The 27,148-nt window shown below is 40.3% G+C and overlaps 2 protein-coding genes across 2 annotated transcripts in view; one reads left to right on the top strand and one right to left on the bottom strand.

The window, feature by feature from the left end:
* Positions 1-61: 61 nt before the first annotated feature.
* On the top strand, positions 62-5,216 carry gphb5 (glycoprotein hormone subunit beta 5). The gene is made up of 3 exons (XM_004554684.2): positions 62-1,315; positions 2,357-2,555; positions 4,555-5,216. Exons 1-3 carry the CDS (start codon positions 1,098-1,100, stop codon positions 4,744-4,746), a joined length of 609 nt encoding a protein of 202 aa, XP_004554741.2. The 5' UTR covers positions 62-1,097; the 3' UTR covers positions 4,747-5,216.
* A 12,816-nt stretch (positions 5,217-18,032) lies between these two features.
* kcnh5b (potassium voltage-gated channel, subfamily H (eag-related), member 5b) overlaps positions 18,033-27,148 on the bottom strand; it is a 194,467-nt gene continuing 185,351 nt past the window's right edge. The window contains exon 13 of the mRNA XM_004554683.4: positions 18,033-26,257. Within this exon, the coding sequence (XP_004554740.3) occupies positions 25,163-26,257 (1,095 nt within the window). The 3' untranslated portion in view covers positions 18,033-25,162. The remainder of the gene's footprint in view (positions 26,258-27,148) is intronic.

The following is a 27,148-nucleotide window of genomic DNA, read 5'->3' as shown; positions in this document are numbered from 1 at the left end:
CCTTTGAATTTGATTTGGTTTCTGCTTATTTCCTAGTTATTTTAGTCAGGACTGATTAATAAAGAAGATGAGCATCCTTGTAATTAAATGACAAGAAAATGAAGCTGGAAACTTTCAGTATATAATAATTACATAAAAGCTGGATTTTGGAAATCTAGGCTTTACTCCCTTTGTACTGAATCACAATTAACCTCCACCAAAGTTATCCAATTACATGCATCCTGTTATTCTACATCCTGCACATTGTTCAGTAAGGCTAATTCTTCATGACAGCAAGGAGAACAGAGAGTCTGTGAACCTGTCCCTGACTCATCTTCCACAATATTCTCTCTAATCTAACTTTAATTGCTTGGCCTTAACTTTCAAGTCGACTTCTACAGATTCATTTCCTGAACTACTTGAGCACAGTTCTGCGCCACTGGCTTCACATGCCGCTCGTAGGGGTACCTGACGGTGGTAATTTCTTGATGAGGCAATTCATCCCCTTCTACATGTCTCCACATCTTTCTTCTCCTCCTCCTGTCACTGACTCCTGGGAGGGCTGACGTATCCTTTCCGTCATAATTGAGTGAACCGTGTGGTAGAAGCTGTAGACTTGGCCAGGTTGCTCTCTAGAGTGGTGTGATGAGTGTCACTAGCAACAAAAATGGACAACCACCCCCAAAACAAAACACATGACACAAAAAAAATGAGAATGAGACAGTAGCAGGGTAAGGCGGAGGACAGCTGTGGAGGAGCTTATGGGTGAAATAATTGCAGTCGGCATGTGAGAACAGGAGCAGGGTCTGTACCTGGAGCCAGCTAATTGAGCCTGAATGAGTAAGTGTAGACACAGGTAGGAACTGCATTTGAGTTTTGTTCCCCCTTTTCCGTGTGAACGACTATGAACAAAAGGGCAGACGCCTCCCTAATCAAGCTAATGGAGTGGGAACAAGCTGGTGGCTGAATTCGATGGGCAGTGACAGGTAGAAGGGCCTTTGGGGGATTTACAGAGTCAGGAGGAGAAGAGGCAGACCGAGGTGAGGTTTTCAGCTGCTGGTTGGCAGGACGAGGGGCCGATATAAAGCCTCGGCTTGTACTGCCAGATCCATTAGCAGATGGTTCAGGTCAAAGGAACCATCAGTGACAAGTACTGTGGTTCATGTTATTCATTCAGTCCAGCCAAAAAATCATTTCACATCCGAGTATTAAAAAGTGAGAGTAGCTGCTCATTAAACAGTAAAAAACTAAAACAGATGCTTCAACGTCTGCTTGAAACCAGACTGCAACTGCGATTTACAGCTGAGATGACCCTTCAAAGGAGACAGCCACAGTGGTGAGTGCATGCAGGATTATTTTCCGAGGTTTAACTTCGAGGATTGTAGCTCTTAACTGTGTTCAGTCAAAATAGCAGGACTGTTTTTAGTCCTGAACGATAACCAGGAATGTCAGAGATTTACAGATTTGCAGTTTAACAGTTTATTGGTGACAAGTCCAGAAAATAATAAATGATTCTACAAATAACTTAATTTGTCTAACTCTGTAGTTTTTAACATGTTGTGTGCTTTTGGCAGACAATGTATCAAATGAGAGGAATTACAAAATTATCAAAAGTGAAAAATTCTATTTTTAAGGATTAAAACTCCAATAATTTTTTGACCAGTACTGGACCATACTTCTATTATAGAGGAATGCAGGTGATTTAATAAAAAACAGAGACCTGACCGTTGCCTGACACTCTACAATACAGCTGTTATGGGCTTCATTCCTAAAACATTTGCATAAAAAAACCCAATACTACAAAGTGATAACTAAAGGGGTATCATCTCAGCTAAAGCACACTGAGAATAAACTCATTTAAAGTCAAGTGCTAAAGAAAATGACTTGACTGGAAAGTTCAGGGTTTTATTACATTTTTGAGGTGGAATGTCAGCAGAGACACGATGTAGCGCTCTTTTCCTGCTTTTATTTGCTCTTTGAGTCTCCTGAACGTGTCCTGGTTGAGGCACAGAGGAATGGAATGGTTATTCTGAATATTACCAAGGTAGGAAATACATTTAAGGCCATTTAAAAACAACATTGGACAAGGTGGTCAACAAACTGTACTTAAGATTACAGATTTACAGTAAACACCTATGATTCCATTTTAATTGATTTTATGACAAGCTTACAAATAACTGACACCAAAAAAAAGTGCAGTGGGACAGCTTCACATCGATATGCAGAGGCCAGAATGCTCTCACTCTAAAGAAATGTGTTCATGCATTTAGGGAGTCAGCCTCCTCGCTTGCATCAAGTATGCCCTCACAAATCCTATTTAAAGTCTTCTTTAAATCACTCCTCCTTCTTTACGTCCACAAATCCTTCTCTTCCTCAGGAAGCCTGCTGTGGTTCTGTGTTGCTTTTTGCTCGGGATCTCTCTACAGTCCGACAACATCAGCTGTGTGTCAACCATCAACCTGCGGCGTTTCATTGGCTGCGCAGTCCGGGAGTTCACCTTCCTGGCCAGGAAGCCCGGCTGTGGGAGTCTGCACATCACCACTGATGCCTGCTGGGGGCGCTGTGAGACCTGGGAGGTGAGGACAAGGGCCACTGTACCAGGCACAGACACACAGGGAGGATAAGGGGGACTGAAAGAATATGATTATAGTGCGAGGTGATATAACTCACAACTTTACTCAAAATTAAATTATCAGCATAGATAAAAAAAGATGAACAACATGGTTTAGTAGACAGTTAAACACAGAGAGAGGCAGAGACAGATGAAGTGAATACTGTAGATACAGAGATGGAGAGATGGGTGATCCCGCCCTGGAGAAAATTTGTTTTCGCTTTCTCCCAAGGTCAGCTGCAAGTGCAAGCAGGGATTGAGCTGCTACAGTTAGATGTCCAAGGGAAAAAATACATGCAGTGTTTGCAATACCCTACCAAGATCTAATTATTGCCACATAGTAATGAGTGGCTGTCTGAAGTGAAACACTTGCATAAGAATGAATAAAGACAGAAGACTTTTGGAGTGCTAAAATTGAGTTAACATTCTGCAGGAATGGGAAGCAGCGTGGAATCCAGAGATTGAAGTGACAGCAGAGGTTTCCTCCACAATGCCTCAAGAGCATGAGAGACACAATTGGATTTCACAAGTCACCATATACTATTATGAAAAAAAGACGCTGTGAAATCTCAAGTTTCATCTGGAACATTGCATTCAGTGACGGGAGGCATTAGGAAGCTCATGATTCTCTCTGCTTTATTACTGCAGCGTAGCGGAGCTTTGTGTTGTTCTACTCTTTGGATCGCCTCAGGGAAGAGCCTCATCTTTTTCTCTGTTCTCCCCCACAGGGAGGTCAGGGCACAGCAGAGGGAGCTGATGTATTGCTTTAGGGAGAGTCTGAGGACAGACACCAGGAGGTCGGGGGTTAAATCTGTGCAGGCCACGGAACCGTAAACAGCTGCAAAAGATTTGCATTAATTTGAGCATTCTTTGGAAAATAGAATCAAGATAAACTTTTGTCATTTTATAAAGTATTTGAGGAACACTGAAGGTGTTTAATGTAATGTGATGATGTGTCACAAATGTCCCATCAAAGACAGCTTGGAATATAAAAGCTAACTGGAGCAGCTTTCTTTGGCAAGCTGAAAGAATTATCATTAATATGAAATGATAAAGCAGGCCATAACTGTAAAGAAAGCCCAGCCTCCTTATTCATGGATTTTGTCAACGTCTTAAAATACAACAACAACACAGGTATGGAGCAAAAAGAACTAGACTGCATTTGTATGAGGCGCACAAAGACTTTAAGTTACACTTACTGCAAAAACAAAGTACAAAGCCACACATAACCTTCACCAGAATGAGACACATCAGTAAATCACAGCAGCACTCAGTGATAGTTTGGCTTCCCTTTAAAAACAGGTGCACTGATTAAGTCTGCATGTTAATTGAAGGACAGGATTGGGCCACTGGTCCAATCAGTCATGGTGGAATGCAGGACCAAGAACCAGCAATGAGGATGAAAGGCAGGATGTGGAACGTATGCAGCCACTAATCGGGAACATGGGTTTGCATGCACTAATTAGCATACAAAACACTCAGATATGTTAGTCACAAGGAAGGAAGAGGGAGCGTAACAACCACGACAGTTGGAAACACATTATTTGTTATTCAGTTGAGAATGAGAACAGAAAAGCCTACATAAATACATGGGTGCTGCAATATACCAGTATTTGTGTGTGTGTATATATATATAGTATGCATATGATAATGATAATAGACTTTTATACATACCTTTCAAGACACACAAGGACACTTTACAAGCGGTTAAATACCATAATCACAGTGTGCACAGTGTGTGTCTGCCTGTATATAGATTCTGTCAGTGTGTCATGTTCACGTCTCGGTCCTCGTCTGAGTGTTTGTTAATTCCTGTTTTATTTGAAAGTTCTCAGCAATAAACCTGCTTTTTTTTTTTTAGCGTTTGGCTCCAACCCTGCCTGCCATACAGTGAACCCTGACAGTATTACAACAAAGTGATAAATAAATTTAAAACAAAATAAATTTATTTTTGGTTTTTTCAGAAGCCAATCCTGGAGCCTCCCTTCATTGAGTCCTATCAGCGGGTTTGTACTTACAATGAGACTCGGCTGGAGACTGTGAAACTACCAAACTGTCAGCCCAATGTAGATCCAACATACACCTACCCTGTGGCCTTAAGATGTGACTGTGGAGTCTGTCTGACCAGCACTACTGAATGCATAACTTCTGTGTGAAGTCTGAACAGGCAGAAATATTTTATGTACACTTTTGGTAATAATTACACGCAATACTGCTTTAACTGGAATGTGTCACTACGCCAGGAAATGTTGTTAGAATGCTCTTAGTTTGGATACTACATATCCAAGAAAAACCTGAGATATATCACTACTGAAATATGTTACCAGCTTCACTTGGCATTTTTTCTTAGGAGCAAAGCAATCACTGTAAACCTTGCAATGTTGTAATTGACATAAGTAAAAAAACAATTTTTTATCTGCCTTTAATGGATGAATAATGAAATGATCACTTATTAGCTTTTAATCAACCTGAGCTTTTAGCCCAAGGGTCTGCTGGAGAGGTAAGGGCTTACTAAGTGTCCTTATTCATTTGATTTTCCATGAGAACTGGGTGTATTAATAATCTCTGAGTGCTCTCGTGTGTTTTGGAGTGCAGGACCATCACTCTTTCCACAATAAAAGCATGTTTTCTTTCCTCCTCTGTTTCTTGTCATTTGGGTTTGTAGAACTTCATGTTTATGCTTAAATTGCTGCAAATCTGGCTTTTGATACAGACATTACCACCAGGGCAGAGAGCTGTGTAAAAAAAATAAAAATAAAATAAAAATATTAAACTTTTATACAAAGCAAATAAACAAACCAATTTTATAATTTTAGAAACAGTTTTAAATTCTCATCCTCATAAGAAACTTCAATATAACATTCTTTGGTCTGTCTCACAAAAACTTTATAAACAAACATGGTTTTTATAAAGAATGAAAACACTAAGCATGTTCAAAAATGCTAAACTAGTGTAAGATGTATATAAAAATACAAAAACTTGCTGAAAATAATGTTGAAATTGAAAGAATTATGTTGTTTTTTAAGAAAATGTATTCTTACTTAGAAACTGATGCTAGAAACCATGTTTCTGGGTGTCCCACTTCAGATGTAGTGCTGCCTCAGGGGCAAGAATCAGCTACTCAGCATTGGTTTTCAGTGCTATCCTCTGAGTACATAGATGTTTTAATAATGTTACACAGGGAAGATGTAATGATGAAACCTTCATGTGGTTCTTTTTAGAATCACATATGACGTTCCAGCCATTTTTTTTTAAATGATGGGGTTCACCTTTGCCCAAGCAGACCCTCAAAAAGTGAAGTGGCTTATCACAAAGGTTAGTTATTTAAAACATTCATTATCATTAAAATTTTATATTTAATTTTATATTCATTACTGCATTAATATATATTACACTCTTTCTGTTAGTCAGGAGACTGAGACTGAGGAGTCTTGTTAGAAGAATAAAACCTGTGACCTTCAGCCATCGAGTCACCTGTTATTGTAACTGACACTGTGTCACTTAGTGCAAAGATAATCTTTGCTTTCTATTGATTGTGCTCAGTTGTTAGAAGCTGCACTGGTCTTTTCTTACACATTTTAGTAACCTTAACAGAAACCAACAAAAACTAACAAATGGCCTTTCTTAGCTAAGGTCAGCGTCGCTGAAAATCCTTGACCATGATTGATTTTTGTTGCTTTTTACAGCCTTAAAATCACATATGGGCAAACTTAGGTAATCAGTTGAGAGCATTGCCCTATGTGTGGAAATAACCACACCTCAACATGTCCACAAGGGAACATGTCAAGAGATGACTGTCGTGTCTACTTCACTTGTTAAAGCTCTTGCAATTACTATACTACTACTACAATAATAATAATAATAGCTTATTTCCCTGTGACAGGGTGTGCTCTGCTCTCGTCTAATCACAGCTGGGATAGGTGTGCAATGTACAGCAGATGTGGCAAATATTATGTAATACATACAAAATTCTTTGCAGCCTGTCGCTTTGAGAAATGCTGTTTCTACGAGCCCACTGCAGAGCTCTATAGTGCCATTCATAAAATGAAGAAAATCTATAAACAAAAGCAGTTTGAGTGAGTGCTGAAGAGGCTTTTAAGGGTGTACATTAAATGGAGAGGTTAAAAGGAGACACTAGAGAGGGTAGCTGTCTGTGCTGCTGACTCTCCTGAGACCTCTGTTATCTTCAACAGCCCTGGCAGGAGAGTCACTGTAACGACTCCCGCTGTCCTAATCATTTCTGACATTAGCACTTCCTACTCTGGCAGGCAGGAGGTGGTGGGGGGCCTGCAGCATCACTTGGTGGGAGGACTATATAGCTGTGAGGGAACACAAAGGAAGACCTTTTAAAATGGTAAACATGACAGAATTTTTTCCATTAATAGCAGATAAATGTGTTGTTTTTTGTTGTTGTTGTTGTTGTATACTGTACTACCTCAGTACAATTTTTGCTCAGACCACACCTACAGAGCAGGACAGAGAGTGCACTCACACTACTGTAAGTTGATGTACACCACCTGAGCACGTCTCACCCTTAAAGCTACGGTGTTACTGTTTTCCATGCCTGTGTACAGTCAGTATATAGTTCTCATAAGTTCTGTCCACTAATTTTGCCTGTAGTGAAGAACTAATACATTTCCTCAGTGTCACCTGCCTCCTGTGCAAGTCAGAGGGCCGTATGTCACCGTGCACCAAAACAAGCCCCCAAAAACATGTCACAAAAATAGGATCCCAAACTCTTTTGTGCTCATCTTATTGAAGTGTGTGTGATAACAAGAAAGACTCAGGGGAGATGACACATCCATTTCATCTTGTAATGTCACGGTCTGCGTGGCAGTCCGTGGGGATGAGGAAAATAGGACCTAAAACGCAGGACTCTGCGATGCCACAGTGCACTTTATTTACAGTGAAACCGACAGGCAGTGTTGGTCAAGTTACTTGAAAAAAGTAATCAGTAACTAATTACTGATTACTTCCCCAAAAAAGTAATCCCGTTACTTTACTGATTACTTATTTTCAAAAGTAATTAATTACTTAGTTACTTAGTTACTTTTTAAAAACACGATTTACAACCTGAATAGGTGATAAAGCGATAGATCTTTCAGCCCAGTTCTACTTTTTCTGCATAATCCATCATACAAAATGTAATCAAATGGAAAAGTCTCTTTTTAAAACTTGTTTTATCAGTTTTAATCTTTTAACTTTATGCATCAAGCAAAAATTTAATTATATGCAACATTCTCTGACTGGAAGAAATTAGTTTAACATTTAAACCTATTTTCTGCACATTCCAGCACATAAAATAAAATATTTTTGTGTTTTCACTCACTCTTTCAAATAGATGCAAGTAAAACACAGCAGAAAATAAATAAAGTCAAAGACTAAGCGGTCCTTTTGCTCTATTTTCACCTGTAAAGCAGGACTGGGGTAGGCGGAGGTTTACCCTGGTGCAGGTGTGCCGCGGTCAGTTGAAGAATCCGCGAGTTTCTCTGTGAATTTCCCATCACGTCGTTGCGCACTCGGTGCTTGCTTAGAAGTTTAGAGGTTTTTTTCGCTGTAAAAAGTTTTCTTCCCACGCACAATGCTAATGGACGCTAATGTTTTTGTCACTTTTTATGGAATCAAACTCAAAGTAAGGTCAGTACTTCCACGCTTTAAACACGGCACGCTCATACTCTCTCCGCACTCGATATATGATCCATTGTTGATCTGCACGCAGCTGTTGTCACCAACGTTGTCACTGTCATGAGACATTCTCGCAAAAAAATCACGGTTTTAGTAACGCAGTAACGCAGCGTTCCTACGGGAAAGTAACGGTAATCTAATTACCGATTTTGCAATAGTAATCCCTTACTTTACTTGTTACTTGAAAAAAGTAATCAGATTACAGTAACGCGTTACGCGTTACTGCCCATCTCTGCCAACAGGTAAGTCCAACAATTCACTCAAAAGTGCAATTTGCCAATAGTGCTCGTCCCTTGCTCCCAGTGCGTCCCGTGCTGTAGCTCCGTTAGTGTGTGTGCTCCCCAACTCGCTTCTTCGCTCGACTCTCCTGGAGGAAGAAGGAAAATCCACAATTAGCCACACGCTAGCCGAATACCAAGAACACACGTCTCGCACAGGCTATACCAATTAGGAGTAATAATCCCACGTCGACTGTCGCCCAGGTTAAATACCTCTGTCTAGCCGGGGGGGATGATAAGATAAGATAAGATAAGATAAGATAAGATAAGATAGAACTTTATTAATCCCTCGGGTGGGTTCCTCTGGGAAATTCGACTTCCAAGAAATTACCAACAGCTGAGCAGGTAATCAGCTGCAGGTGGGCCGGCAACAGCGAGGGACTCCCGATGACGACAGTCGCCAGGTCACGCCTTTCCCACGGCGCGTACTTCCATAAAACAGCCCCGAGGAGAGAGGGGGAGAAGCAAACACACACACACACGCCCTACATACCAATGTGGACAGAGAACAGTAGACGACACAGACTCCAAATAATAATAATAATCACAACAACAACAACAGTCCCCACTGCTCACGGACCCCCGAGTCCTCCAGAGCCGGGTCCGTGACAACTAAGAAACTTGAAGAAGAGCAGTGGAGTAAAATTTGGGGTGGGCAGCCAGGGGAGTGAAGGATGATCGGCTAGCTACCATGCAGACGGTAGCTGGGTGTTTCTCTGGCTGCATGACTCTTTGCTAATTCATAAAAAGTTACACCCAGTAGCAAGAAAGTGCAGGAACAAACTAGCATAAGCATTTGGGGGCACCTTCTATGTTATGTTCATAGGTCTTTTTCATTTTTCAGTAATGTGTGTTGCTCCAGTAAGAGTCAGTGTATTTTATCTCTTAAGTGAAGTCGTTAGAAGTCAAAGGAGCTTGCAAAGAAAAGCGTCTGGACTTCTTTAAGTTGCTTGAAGACGTTTCACCTCTCATCCGAGAAGCTTCTTCAGTTCTGGAACTGAAGAAGCTTCTCGGATGAGAGGTGAAACGTCTCACCGATGACCTGGATGACTGAGAACCTTCACAGACTCACTTGTTAGAAATGTCATCTAGCAGAACATATAAATTTATTTTGGATAAATGATGGAAAAAGCAAATTAAATAACTTGGTTCTAGAAGTCTAAATCGCTTGAATAGCTCTTAGATGTTTTCAGCCATTCAAAGAAAATGAACAACGTGAAATGACAAGATTATCAAACTAGAGAGCGGACTACAGACAATTCTCAAAACAGCACACTTTAAAAAGAATCTATTTTTGTTGTGCTCTATGATCAAAAAACTGTTTTTGCATAACATAATAAAATTAAACCCCCTTACACACACTGAATTAGTACTCAAAGGCATTTGAAATATTAAATATTAACACCCTGGCAGCTGTGATCCCTAATTGACAACTTTCTGGCCAATCGGAAAGAAGCCTCCTGCCAGGCTATGTAAACATAGCTGTCTAGAATAAAAGCAGTGTGTCTCACTAATAAACAGTAGTTTGAAATTAAGGCCAGCTGAGTAGGTTTTGCAGTCAAGCCTTAAGGGCACCTTCTCCATTGCCTTAGTAGTAACAGTCTGACAGGTAGCTGCTGGGGTTATGAATTATATAGCAGTTCCTGCAGGGACATGAAGATTGAGGATCCCTGTGAATATGATGGATAAATCTTAGGAAGAGTATCTTTGTTGGATAACATTTCTTTTGAGGCATATTCTCACTGAGATTGTTACAGCCTTTATTACCAACCTCTGCAGGTCATTCACCAGGTCCTCCCGTGTGGTTCTGGGATCTTTGCTCACCGTTCTCATGATCATTTTGACCCCACGGGATGAGATCTTGCGTGGAGCCCCAGATCGAGGGAGATTATCAGTGGTCTTGTATGTCTTCCATTTTCTGATGATATAAAAAAGATATAAAAATATAACACTACAACTGCCGCTATACCACTGGGTTAGGCGTAATCCCATTCAGTCAGCAATCAGCACATATTCACACAGAGGTGCAAATGTTGATAATCGTCCTCACAGGCTGTATATATCAACACCTCTGTTGGAACAATGTGTGCATGAGATGGCAAAAAAATAACTATAGATGAAAATAAACTGAAAAAAATACATAATTCTGGTATATAAATCACAACATATAGCCATGAAAGTGCCATTGAAAACAGGCCTATTATATAACCATGTGGACAGTTAATAGATTTAATTTAATTAGTTGTACAAATTAAATCTCAGTAGTTTAAGTCTGTGCTCAACAACTGTAATTTAACTATGGTAATAAACTGCAGGCTGCTCAGTCTCTGAGTTTGCTGAAATATGATGAAAAACTCGTTTTATCTTCTTTGCAAAGATAAAGATTGATAGCGTTCAGTGCTAAAGGCGCGCTATGAAGTTTTACTTTCATTAAAGTCTTGTTTATTCATTAACTGCTTCACTAAAAAGGGAGCCGTAAACCGAGTTACAAATTTAGAAATGTAACTAATTATTTCACATTGTTATTACAGTCATCTGTTGTGCTTTGTATCGTGGTATTTGATACTGAATTAACCATGCATGCATCTATATGTAGTACATATAGTATAGTATACATTAACCTTAAGTGTTACTCAACAAAAACTCACCGCTCTTGTTCAAAGTGTGATTTGTTGACCCTTAATTTGTTTACTTTGATGCTAGCAGTTATATTTCCTGCAGCAAACATTGCAGGGAAAGATTAGCCTAGCATAACACTGAAAGTTTCACGTGCGTCTCTCCACGCTTACAAAATATGTTTTACTAGCATAAGTTATGTTTCAGCAGAGCCTGTGGAGTACAGTCATAGTGTGATTGTGGTGATGATGGCTCAGTGGGGTGATAGGCCTTAGATGTTGGATATCCCTCCAGTCTGCTTTGCTTCCACTTTGTCTTGATGATGTAACATTCTGAAATCAGACAGAAGTCCTTACATGTAGAGCCAGAGCACATACAGACCATAAACTACAGTAAAGTACACACACACACACACACACACACACCTTATCATTCTTATTATAAAGACTTCGGTCTGCTCGTTAGCGATGTCGTCTTGAAAGAAAAACTTCAGGAATAGCAACTTATAGTCAAACTATAATTAAAATTAACACATTTTGTGAAAAACGCCTAACATTTGAAGCACAAAAACCTTAATCTACAGTCACAGTGTCACAGTGATTGTGTGTCTTCTTCTAATAATCACCCAACAAATCAAAGACAGTTTAGGTTCTTGGCCGTTATAAGGCTACAGGTTTGGGCTCTATGTAGGTTTGCATGCCTCAGTGATTAAAGTTCTCCTAAAATATTAATTTTTGGCTCCATAATTTATTTATTTTTTTAACTTTGGCTCATGCAATGAGGATGAAGCCCTCAGTTTATTCTCTTTCTGTAACAAATTGTTTAAGTGTGAGTTTTGGTCCTTGTTTCTCTTGTAATATAGTTGTGTCTCACTTCCTGTTTCATTTTGGTAGTGGTTGTTGTTCGTGTTTTGTGTTGCCATAAATTATTGCGGTGTGACATGGAGGCAGTCAGCTCATGGTAATGCTGAGGAGTAAATGAAAGTTGTGCCAATAGCTACTTCTCTATAGCTGTAGCTAAAAAATTATAGCCTGTCTTCATTTACATTTATCCACTAATGATCATGGTAATGACAGCTTAGGGGGAAAAAGCAAGGTATTGTCGTATACTTGTGGAAATAACAAGCTGTCAGGATATCAGGTCAAAGTCAAAATATGAGAATTTAATTTACAGACTCAAACAACATAGATTATACATAGCGAGTCCTTTGAAGTAGCCGAGACCGGATTCAATTTTAAATCTAATGAGGTAGCCTCTGGGGAGACCTTTGTGAAATTAACAATCCAATCTTCTAATTTCTCATAAAGGATTCAATACTGTATGTTACAGTATTAAGCACGACTCAAACTGTGGTATTTTCTCTGATATTGACAGCAACTAAAACGTGACTGTTGTCTCCTGTCTGGATTTTAAGTGTTTCATTCTCATGATGCTTTTGGGCATCTGTTTGGTATCAAAGCAGTGTTTGTCTCGAGATGACAGACTTTTGATCAAATGAGCTGAGACATAAACCTCTGATGATTAAAAGTCTTTATATTTTACAGCTATTTGGATAGCTTCAATAGTCTGCCTCATGCACTTTTTGATTTATATGATTGGGACTGTGCAGTCTTGTGGAAGGCTTGGATAAGGAGAGACACTGTCTGCCTCTCATGTGGTCCTCTTACATAATTTGAATTTCCTCCTTAAAAGACTGAGTATTTGACCTGGTTGAGATGAAGGGGAACAACATGATCATATTGACTTCTATTTTGTTTTTTAATGTGAAAGTTTTCTGCCTGTAGCAAGGAACAAGTTGCTCTCTCATCAGAGTACAATTGTGTGTGGATGTCAGATAGAGAGCACTTGTATAAAAAACAAAGTGGTGGTGTGAATGGGGGAATGAGGCATGTTGCATAAGTTGCTTTGAGTTCTTAAATGAAGTAGAAAAGCAGCGGTGGCTGAACTCAGATTGTACAAAAATATCATAGTTAATATTCGTTACTTTTTGTGCAAGTAACCACGTGACGTGTCAACCTTCCCTTCTGGATTTTCTCTTACTTGAGAAGGTTTTTAGAGGCATCATCGTGGGGGCCGTGATGGGTTTGCCCCCAAAATCCAAAGAGGAAGACACATCAGCTGGCTACTTACAACAAAAGCAACAGATAATAACTGGGATCATTTGAAGCTCATGAAGCTCATCATTACATTATTTGCAAATGATGGACTGTAATATCTGAGCCAAGGTTCTTGAGTGAACCATGAGTTTCTATTTGTTGAACTGATTGTTCCAGTGTCAAGAATTAACTTGAAAAAAAACATGCTTTGTAAAAACCAGAATGCTTCATCTTTCTCTGCTTAGTGATTTCCTGCAGTAGCAGACGCCACGCTGCTAAAATTAAACTTCAGTCATTGGGATTTAAATGTTAATGAATCACTACCCACTACAACTGCTACCACCACCAACTAAATCGTAATATCTCATTCAACATTTTTAATATTTTAAAAAGTTAAACAAGTGTAAAACTCTCACTGCATGATTCACTGATATTGAATGAGTCAGAGAACAATAACAGTTTGAAATGAATTCACATGCAGGTTATGACTCATTTTAAATGTGCTGCTGGAAGAACAACAACTAAAAACCTAAACATACATTATTCTTCTTCCTTTTCTTCTTCTCACTTTAAGGATCGCCACAGTGGATCATCTTGCTCCATCTCACTCTATCCCATACAGCTCTGGACATCAGTCGATACCATTACACTTCTTCTGTATATATCAGGTATCATCTTCCTCTCCAGGATTGTGGTAAACATTCCAGTTAAAGTCTGTCACCTGAACAAATTTCATTCTTTATGACCTGCATGGCTTTCCTCACACAACCCATCCCATTTATCCAGGTTTGGGACTGGCACTAGGAATACACTGAGCTAAAAATGCAATTCCCTCTCCTCAGATGAAATTCTCCACATTAGACAAAGATAATGTTTCTACCATATCCTGTGAATTTAAAGGTAACGTTGTTTTGGCATTGAGAATACCTTTAAAAATACTGAATTTAACTACCTCAAAAGTTGTTGATCCACACAGAGAGAGGCACCAAAACACCAACACTTTATGACTGACACTAAAAAAGAAGCAATTCTGGAGTAAATGAGTTTTAAAAGCACCTCTACTTCAAACTGCTGTAACTCGTCGACTGTAAACTGAGAGACAGCCTTTCGCACATCTACTTCCCACCAGCAGCAATTAAAAATGTTTTCCAAGAGATTCCACTGGCACATCCGGAGCTGATGGGTGTCAGTTTGGGTAAAAGAGTGTGTCTCCTCTTCTCTATTCTCAGGAGCAGTGAGGAGACACTAATGGGGATAAGCATGTGCTCAATCTTGGCACCAAAACGGGGCTCAGCTCTAACTTTTGGAATCAGCAGAGGTTTCTGTGTCCAGGCAGAGCTGCAGGTGGGCCTGCTGGGGCTACGGCACAGCCTTGACAGGCTAATTCCTCCTCTGTGTTTCCTCTGGCTCACCGTCATTGCTCACCATCCACGGGAAACTAACCGTGATAATTCTGGTGCCTGCAGGTAATTGGCTGTGGAGATTCAGAGCCTATCACCTCATAATGGTCCATGACAGAAAAATGTCTGATCAGATTAGCTGGACGCATTATTAGATGGAAAGGGAGGCTGAAAAAAAAATACATTTAAAGATGTTAAAAAACAACAACAACAAATTTTTTTCCTGCTAAAATATCCAAGTCTCTGCACACCTCTGATGTTTTTGAGCACCTTAATGAGATTTTGTGGTGTTAAACTGGGACTTGAGATTATTTCACATTACAATGATCCGCTTAGATTATCTCAGGTAGAAAGAAACTGAAAAAAATGCAATTGCAGGAGGACGAGGTGGAGTTTGAGAAGAGGGAGATGAGCAAATGCTTAAGCTGCGGGACACGATAAAGAGACTCAAAGTTTCCAAATTCTATATCTGACATCTGGCGGAGCAGCAAGTGTAATAAGAATTGGAACTTGTGGAGAAATTTTCATTGTTAAAATTCAGAAATAAGTGAATAAGTTTAACCTTCTCTCCTCCATGCAAGTAGCATCTGCATGAATTATCCTTCAGATCTAAATTTCAGCAATCACAAGTAAACGGAGGTCACAAAAACTTGTTCTCTCATGCTGAAAATAACCTTCAAACTGGTGTGTCTCATTGACTTTGGAAAATTTGGAAATTTCAACCAGTGACAGCATAAAGTTTGCATGTTTAACTGTATTTTCATCTTCTTCTTTTACAATCTTTGTACTGACGAGGAAAGCAGGTTTATTTTTACATATATTCACCATCAGTTCATTTATTTATTTATTGGTTGATGTACAAAATAAGACATTTTCTAAATTCACAAATAATTTCAAGGGTGCTTTTGTTTTGTTTTCACAGGATTAAAGATGTTTTCTCTTTATTTTTTATAGCATAGACCAAAAAATGTAAGGTTCTGGAGCTCTACAGCACAATTTCTTCATAACGTGGAAAAACTTCAAGTGAAGTTGTAGTCAAACCTCAGGAATAATTTAGGTACGTGTCTTTGGATGTCACATAAAATATCCTTTGCGTGCATTCTTTATGCAGCACTATGTGGATTCATTTTTGGTTTTGTTTTCTGTGTGTTATTTTGTTTGTGTTATTTTAATTATAGAACCGCTTCTGGGATGCATCTGTTGGAATCAGCAGCATTGTCTTAAGAGGGTGCGATCAGCTGGTGTTTTCTCAGGGTAACACGTCCAAGTTAATAAGTAGAGTTCTGTGTGAGATTTAAAGTTCTCTGTATTATTTTGGTATATACAAATAAGGAACATAGAAAACAATCTAACATAAGTGCAGATATTTAGTGAACATAACATCTATAAATCCAGTCATTTGCTAAACTGCTCCCCTGAGCAGTAACTGTTCAATCATAGCTTTAGGATGACAGTTTTTGACCTCTAGTTGTGCTATATGCTTTGATAGGGCCCATCACAGTTTAGAGCTTATGCAGGAAACCCAATGGATATGTGCACTGTGTTGCCAAAGGTACGCTTCTTTTTGTGTTTGTTAAAGAAACCAGGAGCCAGATTTGTGTCCGGTATCCTCACTGCATGCTTTGTTTATTTGCACGCAACTGATGCACATAGAATAATGCCAACGGTTCGACTGACATGTAGAAGTAGCATGCCAAGTGTTACAGGTGTTCTCCACACGAATGAATAATTCTACCAATAACTTTTCAAAGTGAACTATAGTGAATCATTATGATTACTGCCAATAAGCAACAGAGCTCCTATCTGGCAACTGAGAGCGAAATTTCCATCTCAGTGGTGATTCACAGTACGTGACTTCCTCATTGATAGACTATTAAAAGACTGTGAATGCTACAGCAACGATCATAAGCTGACAGCTTAGTTATAAACAAGGTGCTGCTGAGTTGTAAAGCCTATGAGCAGTGCTATCGGTCAGCAGACGTTTGTGCTGAAATGAAAGTAACAGCTTGAAGAAACAAGAGTGAACACAGTGAGTCAGAATCATCAATGTCCATTAAGCCGAATGAACAATGCGTTCACTTTCTGTTGTACAACTGAAATGCTTTGAAAACAGCAGCTCAAATCTGAGCTGAGGAAAAAAGCATGTAAAGTTTACATTCAGTGAGCAGGAAACTTTGAACTGAACTACAAGAAGTGATTGGAATCAGGAAACTGATTTGTGCTTTGATACTGAAGCGTCCATTCAAAGAGCCATTTCAGCTAACATACATAGTATTGGAAGACTCCTTTAAATCTTTGAATTCAGGTGTTTTTATCACTGTCACAGGTGTCAACAAGAAGCACTCTGAGGGTGCAAACCTCCGCAGTTCGCTCTCCTGGCAGTGTTGTATTTTCTATATACTCATGTAGTTTTCCTTGTACTCTTTAAACTTACGTTAAAAACAAGTCTAAGTGCAGGCTTTTGTTATTTGCCCTATTGAAACCCATTTTAAAATACGTGATGTAATTTTGACTAGAGCTATTTTTTATTTATTTATGTGGGTATAGTACATGTGTAGCATTTGTTTCATTGTTTAGTAAAAGTCCTTTGAATGTAATAAATATCAAGGGAAAAAACATTTTTGATCAAAACTTTATTTTGTTTGTCCCCCCCCCCCCAAAAAAAAACGTATTCAGGAACATTGTACATGTATCCACGGTGGTTAGGGCACCTGACAAGTATGCGAGGTGTTCCGGGCATGTCTCACCGGGAAGAGGTGGGACAGACCCAGCGTTGTGTACACGTTCTGACCTCATTCCTTTCCACTCCAGCGTCACTAAAAACAGCTCCATCATCACCCCATGTTGACCCACCTGCCTGGCTCTGCCCCTTGAGCTCATTGCACCAACCCTTCCCTGCAGCTGAGCCAGGGACCACACCGTCGCCACAGATATGGAAATGAAAGTTACAGGAACTCAGACCTCGGAAACTTACGTAAAGTGGGTGTAGTGCATACACGCCTCAGTACAGTATGTGTACAGCAGGTGGCCCAGAACCTTTATCCACAAAGTGTATTTTAATCATTCCTTTTCTCATGCCACCCCTCTCTGCCTAATTTCATGAAATCTGTCTGAGTCTTGCTAAGGTAGTGGGGAAGTGGCTTTGACTTTAACATGGGTAAAAAGACATTCAAACAGTTTTAGGAAAACAATTAATCTTTTTTATGCTTTTAGCCACCACAGCTCAATAAGGTTCTTTGAACTCCTTTTAGGTGTCAAAAAGCAAAAGATAATTGATTCATTAATGCTTGTTTTGGAAGATGAGTGCAAAGGAAGCTCTCACTGAAAACAGAGAACCAGACAGGAAGCCCAGCGAGAGTATCCCAGACGGATGTTTATTATTCTGACACTACAGTTTAGGTGTGCAACTGCAAAACAATACATGAGTCAGTGTGGGAATCCAGTGCTGTGTCATACCACTGCTTCAACAATACAGTAGAAATTGAAAACATTCCAGCAGAAAAAAAATAGAAAAGCTTTTCTAGTGGGTCCCATTTATTAAAAGGATCCAAAGTTTGAGCTAAAGGTGAGATTGATGAAAAATTAATTCAGGTGAAAAAAGTCTGAAGGTTGTGTAGATAAGTGAAAAGATAAAAAAACAATTCTATCACTCTCCGAGAAATGACTTCCATTTCTTTTTGAGTCATCTCGGACGCACTATGCAGAATCAAATACAAACCAAAGGATAATTTTAATAAATGAGGCCCCTCTGTCCTGCCCACCCATCCCAAGATTGGCGCGTTTGTGGTTTTTCAGTCAGATGGCACGACAAAGAAGACGGTGCTTCATCAACATGCTTATGGGAGCAGTTGCAGTTATGTGAGTGGGGATCATTGAGAAGGGAGAGAGAATGGAGGATCAGAAGGGTGAAGGTGGAGGAGACCCAAAATGACAAAACATAAATAAATAAATAATAAAACGAAAAAACCAAGGTGCTCATAGGAAAAGGGAGTGAGACAGAGCAGGACTTCTTACCAGGTTCAAGGCAAAAGATACAGCAAAGGGACGCTTCCAAAAAGTAGAGAAAAGCAAAATATTTTTTTCAGAAATAAAAAGAAAAGAAGAGAGAAGGGAAAAACTTCCATCCCTACTCCAGAAGAAATTCTCAGAGCACAGAGAAGGGACAGTATTTGGAGTGGGGGTGGGGTTGGAGGGGGGTTTGTACATTCAAGCGGCAAAGCCGAAAAATCCTGTGCTGAAAGGTGTGTGTGTAGGTGAGTGTGTCTGTGTGTATATAGGCCTCAGATCACAGAGTTGCCCTTCACTCGCTTGTCAAATTAATAAAGCCGAGGACGAGGACGCTGCTGTTTCTCCTCAGACAAGCCGTAAAGTTTCAGGTAAATTCGCTGACAGGAAAGCTCTCAAACTCGATCCAGTGCTGCAAGTTCTCCTGTGAGCCCCCTGTCCTGCACCTCATCATGTACTGCAACTACTCAGGGGATGATTTTTATGTCTGAGGACAGAATAGCAGTATTGCTAATGCAAAATTTAGGGTTACTTCTTCAAACTTATCTTACTTAGCACTTCCAAGGTGCTCACAGTCTTGTCTTAAGACTTGCTGCTGCGTGAAAAACAGACAACCAATTGGAAACCAATATTTTGAAGTTTGCATCCAGGCCAAGACTTCCTGTTCCGTCTGCTGATCATTGTTTGCATTGTTTACAAAATGCAAGTAAGTTTTTAAGAACTTGCAAAAAGCAAAACCATCATTAAATGGCAGCTGATGGTTTCTAAACTGCATTTAAGGTGCATTTAAGATGCAGCTCATCTTATGCTGTTGACTCCATGTTTACCTGCATAAAACCAGACTGTGCTCAGACCCTCAGTAGGTCTGTAGTACCTGGACTATAAGGAGACTATAAAAAGTCAATATGTGTCTGTTTATAGAGAACACATCGACCAATACATGATTTTTAATGAAAAATTACAAAAAGAAACCTTCATGGTGGATTGATCTGATTAGCACTTTTGCAGCGGTTTGGGTTGACACTCTGACCACTATGAATCACACATTCTCTTCCTGGTAAAGCTAAATTTTAATGACACTGTTTATTTTAATTTGAACTCCATTTGGAACGAGTACAAACATGACTGTGGAGGCCGTTTGAGTACAATGAACTCACTGTTGCGTTCACCAGAGCAGTTTGAGATCATCTTCCATTTTTTTTAGCTTTGTGACATAGCCCGTTATCCTTCAGCCGTCAGGAGATGGCTACACTGATCATAAAGGGATGGACACAGTCAGCAACAACACAGGTAGGGTGTTGACATTAACATGATGCTATATTCATACTAAAGGGCCCAAAATGTGCAAAGAAAATACCCCTACACCCTTCCACCACCACTATTAGCCTGAAATATTCATACAAGGTAGGATGAATCCATGCTTACACCTACTCCAAGGTTCAATGTGTTGTCCATTCAGAGATGTTTATCAGCATACCTGGGTTGTAACAAGTGATTATTACTGTTGCCTTTCTATCAGCTCGCTATAGCTTGGCCATTTTTCTCTCATCAGCAAACCCTAGTAATGGCTATGTGGGAAACTTTCAGTAGATCAGCAGTTTCTGAAAGCCTCAGACCTGCGCGTCTAGCACCAACAAACTCGTCACTATCAAACTCACTTAAAGTCAAGTCAAGTATTTATTTATTGTCATTGTCAAAGAACAATGAAATTGCGTTTGGGGCTTCCGTACAACCCGTAAATAAAAATAAAATAAAATAATTTAAAAAAAAACAAAACACCTTTCTTTCTTATTCTGATGCTCACTTTGAGCTTCAGATGGTCGCCTTGACCATCCCTATGTGCCCACATGCATTGAGGATCCGCCATGTGTTTGGCTGATTAGATATTTTGTTAATAAGCAGTTGAACAAGTGTATCTAAAAAAGTGGCATTTAAGTGTTTATAAAATACATTCTTTAACCCCTCGCATTGAAAAGCAATGCTACTTAGTGACAGCAAGAGATCCTGAACAAGTCAGTTATAAATGAAACCAAGCTGTTTATTTGGGGTATGAATAATGTGTTTTTTTTAAATAAAAATACACATTTTAGTTCCATATTTGATACATTGTACTCTTTGCTTAATGGATATTTATTCTAACACATATTTTATTGCACTGAATAATTTTAAGAAGACATTTTTGAATCAATTATAGGTGATGTTCTGGGTGAAAAGTTGACCCTAACGTGATACTTTTAGGTTAAGGAAGTACTCTAATTCTTTTTTTTTTTAGCACGTGCTGTATTTGTCTGTGAGGAAAATCTTTCCGTCAGGTAGAGAAAAACAGCATATGATATACTCCAAACACGAGTATCTGACATTGATCTCATGTCTTTTTGTGAAAACATATTAGACTCCTCCATAGCCACAAATGTAAGGAAATGATCCCTTTAATGTCTTAAAATGTTTCTAAGGAGTTTGTCTTGTATTGTGGCTTTATTTTTGTTATAAATTCTAATATGATAACATCCGACAAAACACGTCATTCAAATTCTCCCTAGACTTAAAGAAGAGAAAAAGTCTGGGATGTTTGGTACTTTCTGAGAGCTATTAAGTAATTAATTTTACTGCTGCACTCACTCCTCCTCCTGCTGTGTCAGTAAGTGATTTCCTAGTTTCCCAAAAAGCTTTTAACATTTCCATAGAAGAGTCTTTGTTGGTAGCTGAGCGTATGGTGGGGGTAAAGCCACAGTGAGTCATGCCCAGTTGGTCAAACTACAAAACCCTTTCACACACTACCATCTGCAGATCCACAAACATTAATGACCGCTGTGTATTTTTGTCTTGTACTATGTTACTGTGGCTAAATAAGCTTGTTTGGTAGGTCTCACCGTGCACAATGCAAAGTGTGAACAAAACCAGATCTTAAACTGAATTTCACAGCTTCAGTTGGAGAACTTTGAATATACGCAAGCCAATATGTGGAATGTAGCATTTAACTTGAGAGTTTTGATGTTTTCAAGATCTCTTGTCCAAAGCTGAAGCAAGAGATCAATGTGAAACCCCTCTGATGGATATACTTTGAATAATTACTATAATATCTCGCTTTGTGTGATATTGACTCCAACTGTTAAGTGACGTGAAGCACACTGGCATGTTTTGCACTACACACATACATTGGTAGCCATCATTGAAGATGATTTCTACAACAATCACTGGAGCCAAGTTGACTGAAAATGCTGCTGCGTTTCCCCTGAGCAAGGCACTTGCTGCTGATTCCAGCAGGGGATCTGCTTAGCAGCCTGAAGCACAGAGTATATGGCCCACCGTGGCAAGTGACCAAGTGTGAGTGTAAAAAAAGATGTTGGTAGAGGGAATGGGCCTGTGCTGACAGGATGAATTTCCAATTTAAATTAAATGTTGTCATTTGCATAACTGCAGCCATTAAAACTGTATTCTTTCCAAATTGAACAACCTGATTAGCATGTCGTGACAGAAATCTAATGTCTAACTCGGACTACTGTGATTTTATGCCAATTAGCATCATAAAGTTATAATTTCTCATTATTTTTCTGCCTGTAGAGAACAGAGAGAAATGAATCTGAATGAGCCTTCACACCTATAATCACAAGAAATGGCAGGAACATTCAGAATAAATGCTTCGTTTTTGCTGCACCAAAAATGACAATTGTTTTGGTGAAGTTTCTCCAGAATAAAAATCAAGAGTTGTAACTGGGCTCATTAAAATTATAGCAAAACATCCCTTAATTTGTTATTTTTCAAGCATGGGTGTCAGTCAAGATCAGACAGCACAATATATGTCTTTTGAAATGGTCACTATATCAGTTTGTGCAGTCATGATGGTTTAAATTTCTGCTGTGAATCCTAACGGCACGCAAAGGGGGCAGAGATGAGGTGTGAGAACAGAAAGAAGACATGGTGCCAATAGCACCACTGAAAGGCATCTAGGTTCTGATTTGTTAGAATTCTATTGGTCACTTCTACTTTACAAATCAAGCAGTGTACATTCATCCATAGAGTAACAATTGATTACATTTCATCACTTTCTAGACTACATGTTTTATGTCGACAATGGAGGGCGATCGCTTTGGAACTTGCATGTATCTCCTTGGTGTTGCCTAAGCTACTAATTTGTCTTGTCTGTAGATTTCCTGGATCAGCAGTGTGACATTCTGACAGTCAATCAAGTTCAATATGATGCATTAGTCTGGTTAATGTGAATCCAAAGAGGTAAGACTTGTTCCTAACAGCCTCCTGGAAGACATCTTTAGGGTTTGTACTCCTATTTGTTCACATGGGAGATGATAGAGATTATCTATGCTTATCAGAAGCTCAGCAAAGATGTAAAGCGAGGCTAAATATTGAGAGGATTGATTTTAATATGATATAGAAATAATTGTATGCAGGTTCCCTCTAAGGACTGATTTAGCCTTCAGCAGCAGGAAATCTACAAGAGAACTTGTATGACATAACCATAAATCCCTTTTAACCCTATTTCTAAGCTTGGGTCAACAAAGCCTGGATTGACTGAATGGCTTGGAAGGTTATGGCATAGGGTTAAAAAGTGTTTCTTTTTATGTCATTAGATTTCTTGCAGAAGCAGTTTCCACACCCATCCACTCTTTTGACAAAAACCTATAATGGAGTATCTCTTTTTTTTGTCCTGTCGCCCTCCCTTCACTCCCAACTGGTCCCAGCAGATGGCTGTCGCTCCCTGGGCAGAGGAAGCAACATCCAGAGGTTTCTTCCTGCTAAAAGGGAGTTTTTCCTTCCTACTGTCGCCAAGTGCTTGTTAGAAGATACTTTGCAGCAGCATCAAAACAGGTTCTTGTGTTTAAACCAAACCATTCACTGTGCAGAGGACAAACTGCAAAATCCTCAGTTTTGAATCTAATTCTTTACTTTTTGGCATATTTACTACTGTTAACTATTTAACTTACTATTCATTCAGCTATTCATTTGATATAACCACCAGAAAATAATTAAATGTTTATAAAACTTTCATGATGGCTACTGTACATTTGTGTTCTTATCATTGTCTTATTAAATATGATTCTGAGAGTGTGTGTGTGTTTTTTCAGGGAATGAGCGCTGGTAGGAGGAGGGACATTGTCCAATTCACAGAGGACCTGAAAAGACTGTGACTTCTGACAAACCAACTGATCTGCCTTGTGTGAAGAAAAGGTCTTTGCGAGCCTTCAGGGTTCACACCACGAGACGCCTTCACACTGCATGTGTATGCATGAAGCAAATGTGTCACTTCTCACACGTGTATTTGTAAGCACTGCGGAGCATAAAACTGCTCCTTCACATGCAGATTTTTTACAAAAAATTATATCATAGAAAGTACACTATTCCATTTTTATGACTTGCTAGCTTTGAGGCAAAGCTGTTGCTGCTTAGTTAATGGAATTCAGAGCAGGCTTCAGAGAGACGCTAGCTGGTTAAGACTGCCGTGTGTGTTGCTGGGGCCGTGGGATTACATGTCACTGTGCTGAGTGGACTTTTGCGTGAACTGTGTTATTTCCCCAAAGCCTTCTTGTCACCCCAACTTTACCCAAAAGTGCATTCTGCCATCCCTGATTCATGCAGAGGAATGGAACAAAAAACCCCAAAGAAAACTAAACAAAAAACATCATTCATCAACGAGATTACAAAGGTACAATATTCTGGCAGCGTACCCGAGTGATGCATAGACACAAGGAGGGCTCAAACAAAACAAGCATTTTTCAGGGTTTACATATCAAACTGAGGCCAAGGGCATTTCTGTAATCAAAAATAGAAATCAATGATCATTATTATTATTATTATTATTATTATATATATTAGAAAAACATATCAGAAATTTCCCTCCCTGTTTTAACAGATGCTGATCCTCACATCCGAGCATCTCTGTGGCGAGAGAACAGAATCACACATCTGCTTCATCTGACAGGCAAAAGAAATGAAACAAAACCTCTGTCCCCTTATAACTTCTCTATGTATAAATAATCCATGCACAATCCATCTGCCTGTAAACCCTTTGAGATATTCAATGTTTATAGTGCTACTAGTATGCAAACCCTGAATGTCCACATAGTAAATTCATCAATGAAAAATATTTATATGTACAGTGTAGCTCAATAAAATGTCTCTTTGAATCTTATTTGCATGCAGTCAACTGCATAATATACAGGCAATAAGTACGTTTAGTAGTTGTTTCTTTGGCAGGCCAGAATCCAGCTGGACATGCATAGAGAGGTATGTACAATCAAAAAGAAACCAGAGTCCGGGTGACTGGAGAGTAAAGACTCTCACATCACCTGGAGACAAAAAAAATCAGTGTGCAAACAAGAAGCCAGTTTTTTTTTTTTCAATTTGGAATTGAGACCAGCGGTGTACGAGAGTCCAAGAGGATGCCCAAAAATGAGAGTAACCTTGAATTGATAGAGCTAATGTTAATATAATCTCTGTTAGTCCAGTGCGCACTCTGCACCGCTGGTTCAGCTCTCTTCAGAGCCCGTCGTCTTTCTCTGAGTCTGGAGAAACGGGCCTGGAGACGGTGAAAATGTCTTGCCGTTGTATTTTGGTTTTGGGCGTGGCAGAGGCAGGTGGCGCCCCCGTGGACGGCTGTCTCTTATCCGACAGCAGTTTGATAATTTCAGCTACCTGACTCTCCAGGGCGCCCAGACGGCCTCCCAGAGTCTGGATGTCCCCCCGGAGCTCCATCCGGGTCTCGTGCAATGCAGCCTGCAGGGCCTGTTCCGGTATGGGGCAGAAAGAGTGAGGGGACCCCACTCCTCCGGGAAGAGGGCTGTGGAGAAGTGGGGTAACTGCCGCTGGGGTCCGCGGCTCCCCTGCCCGGTCGATGCGCAGCTCGCTCTTAGTGATTCCACTGTCACAGGAGTCCGTCTTGCGAAGTGGGTTGTTGCTGGAGACCCCACCTTCCTCTCCATCCCTGCTCCCCCCTGTTTCCCGACCTTTACCGTCCTGAGAGAGCATCTCCACGGAAACAGCTTTGACATTGTTGTTAAGACCCTCCTTCCTCGTCTCCGCTGGAGCCATGTTGTTTTTGAGGCGCATCCAGCCACTCGCCTTGGCGGCCGGCTTTCCAAGCGCAGGGCTGGTGCTAACTTTGAGCCTGACAGTTTGCTCGCTGCCCCCTCCAGCAGAACTGGGCTGCAGCTCCATGATGTCACAGTTGTTCTGCTTTGCAGGTGCCTCGCTGGGATGGCCGTAAGCCAGAGAGCTCTGCATGGGTGTGACCTGAGACACAGTCAGAACACTGCTGCTGGGTGGAGCCCCGTTCTGCATGGAGGTGAGGGGCCGCTGCAGGGTGAGCGGCAGGGAGTGCTGCAGACTGGAGTGGCCGAGCTGCAGGGTGTGAGGATGCAGGTGCTGGTGGTGCTCCACCTGCAGCTGGTTCTTCTCCAGGTCTAGTTGCGAGGCAGCTGCGGCTCCTTGGTTGCGGAGCTCCTTCTGCTGCTTGAACTTCTGGAAAAGCTTCCGGACAGGATGGTCCTGTGGGATGGTGAGCTGTACCTCGTTCTTCGCTCGCTGTCTCTCCTCCTCCTCCTTCTTCACCTCACTGATCTTGCGGAAAATTATCTGCGGGGGAGGAGGGATACACATAAATAAGCAAAATGCAGCTTATCAGCAAACATCATTTCATATGAATGCTATGAATAGTAATTCTGTCTCCGGTGCGCCCCGATGAGCATTGCACATAATTCATCAGAGATAAAAGCATTTTTCTACAACAAGAAGTAAACAAAGATTTATTATTGTTATGGAAATCTGACGGTCTGTTTTAACATTTTTCACTTTAGAACACATGACACATTCTTTCTGCAGTGCACTCAGGTACTGCAAAATGTAGCTGACTTCTGGACAGTCATGTTAAATTATCCATCAGTGCTCCTACACCTCGCCTGTATTATTCAGCCTGGCGCCAGGCTCTCTTCTGGCTCCTCTTACACCCTAATTACATTGGAAATGACAGAAATCCCTGCCAGGCAGTCAGCCAGCCATCCAACTGGTAATTTAAGTGTTATTTTTGGTTAAAATAACGGTGCCCAATGGATGGGGAGCCGAGTCGATGTTTGACTTAAAGATGGAAGCGAGGGGAAATCGCTTACTTCGCTGCCCAGCCATAATCGACCCAACTGACCACATCTAGCACATCTCCTAAACTCCTTCCATTCATCCACCCATACTTCCTGCTCGTCCAACCTGCTGCCGAGAGCTGCTGAGCCAACCCAAGCTAGAAGCTGCTCTGAGCTAGAAGAGAATCTGTGGTGGGAGTGGGGAATGCCTTACGTGTCACTTCATATCTCCATGTCTACCTGGAGGCATAAGCTGAAAGATTAGCACTTTTAATTAAATGAATTTTTGGCAAGAAGAGTACGATTTGATAAAAAGTAAATGAGAAGCTATCACTGGTGGGCTTTGTTCTCTTACTCATTACCTTCTGACAAAAACAATGAGTCCACTGTTGCT

Source organism: Maylandia zebra, linkage group LG19, assembly GCF_041146795.1.
Source record: "Maylandia zebra isolate NMK-2024a linkage group LG19, Mzebra_GT3a, whole genome shotgun sequence".
NCBI lineage: Eukaryota > Metazoa > Chordata > Actinopteri > Cichliformes > Cichlidae > Maylandia > Maylandia zebra.
This window is presented reverse-complemented; position numbering and strand designations above follow the sequence as displayed.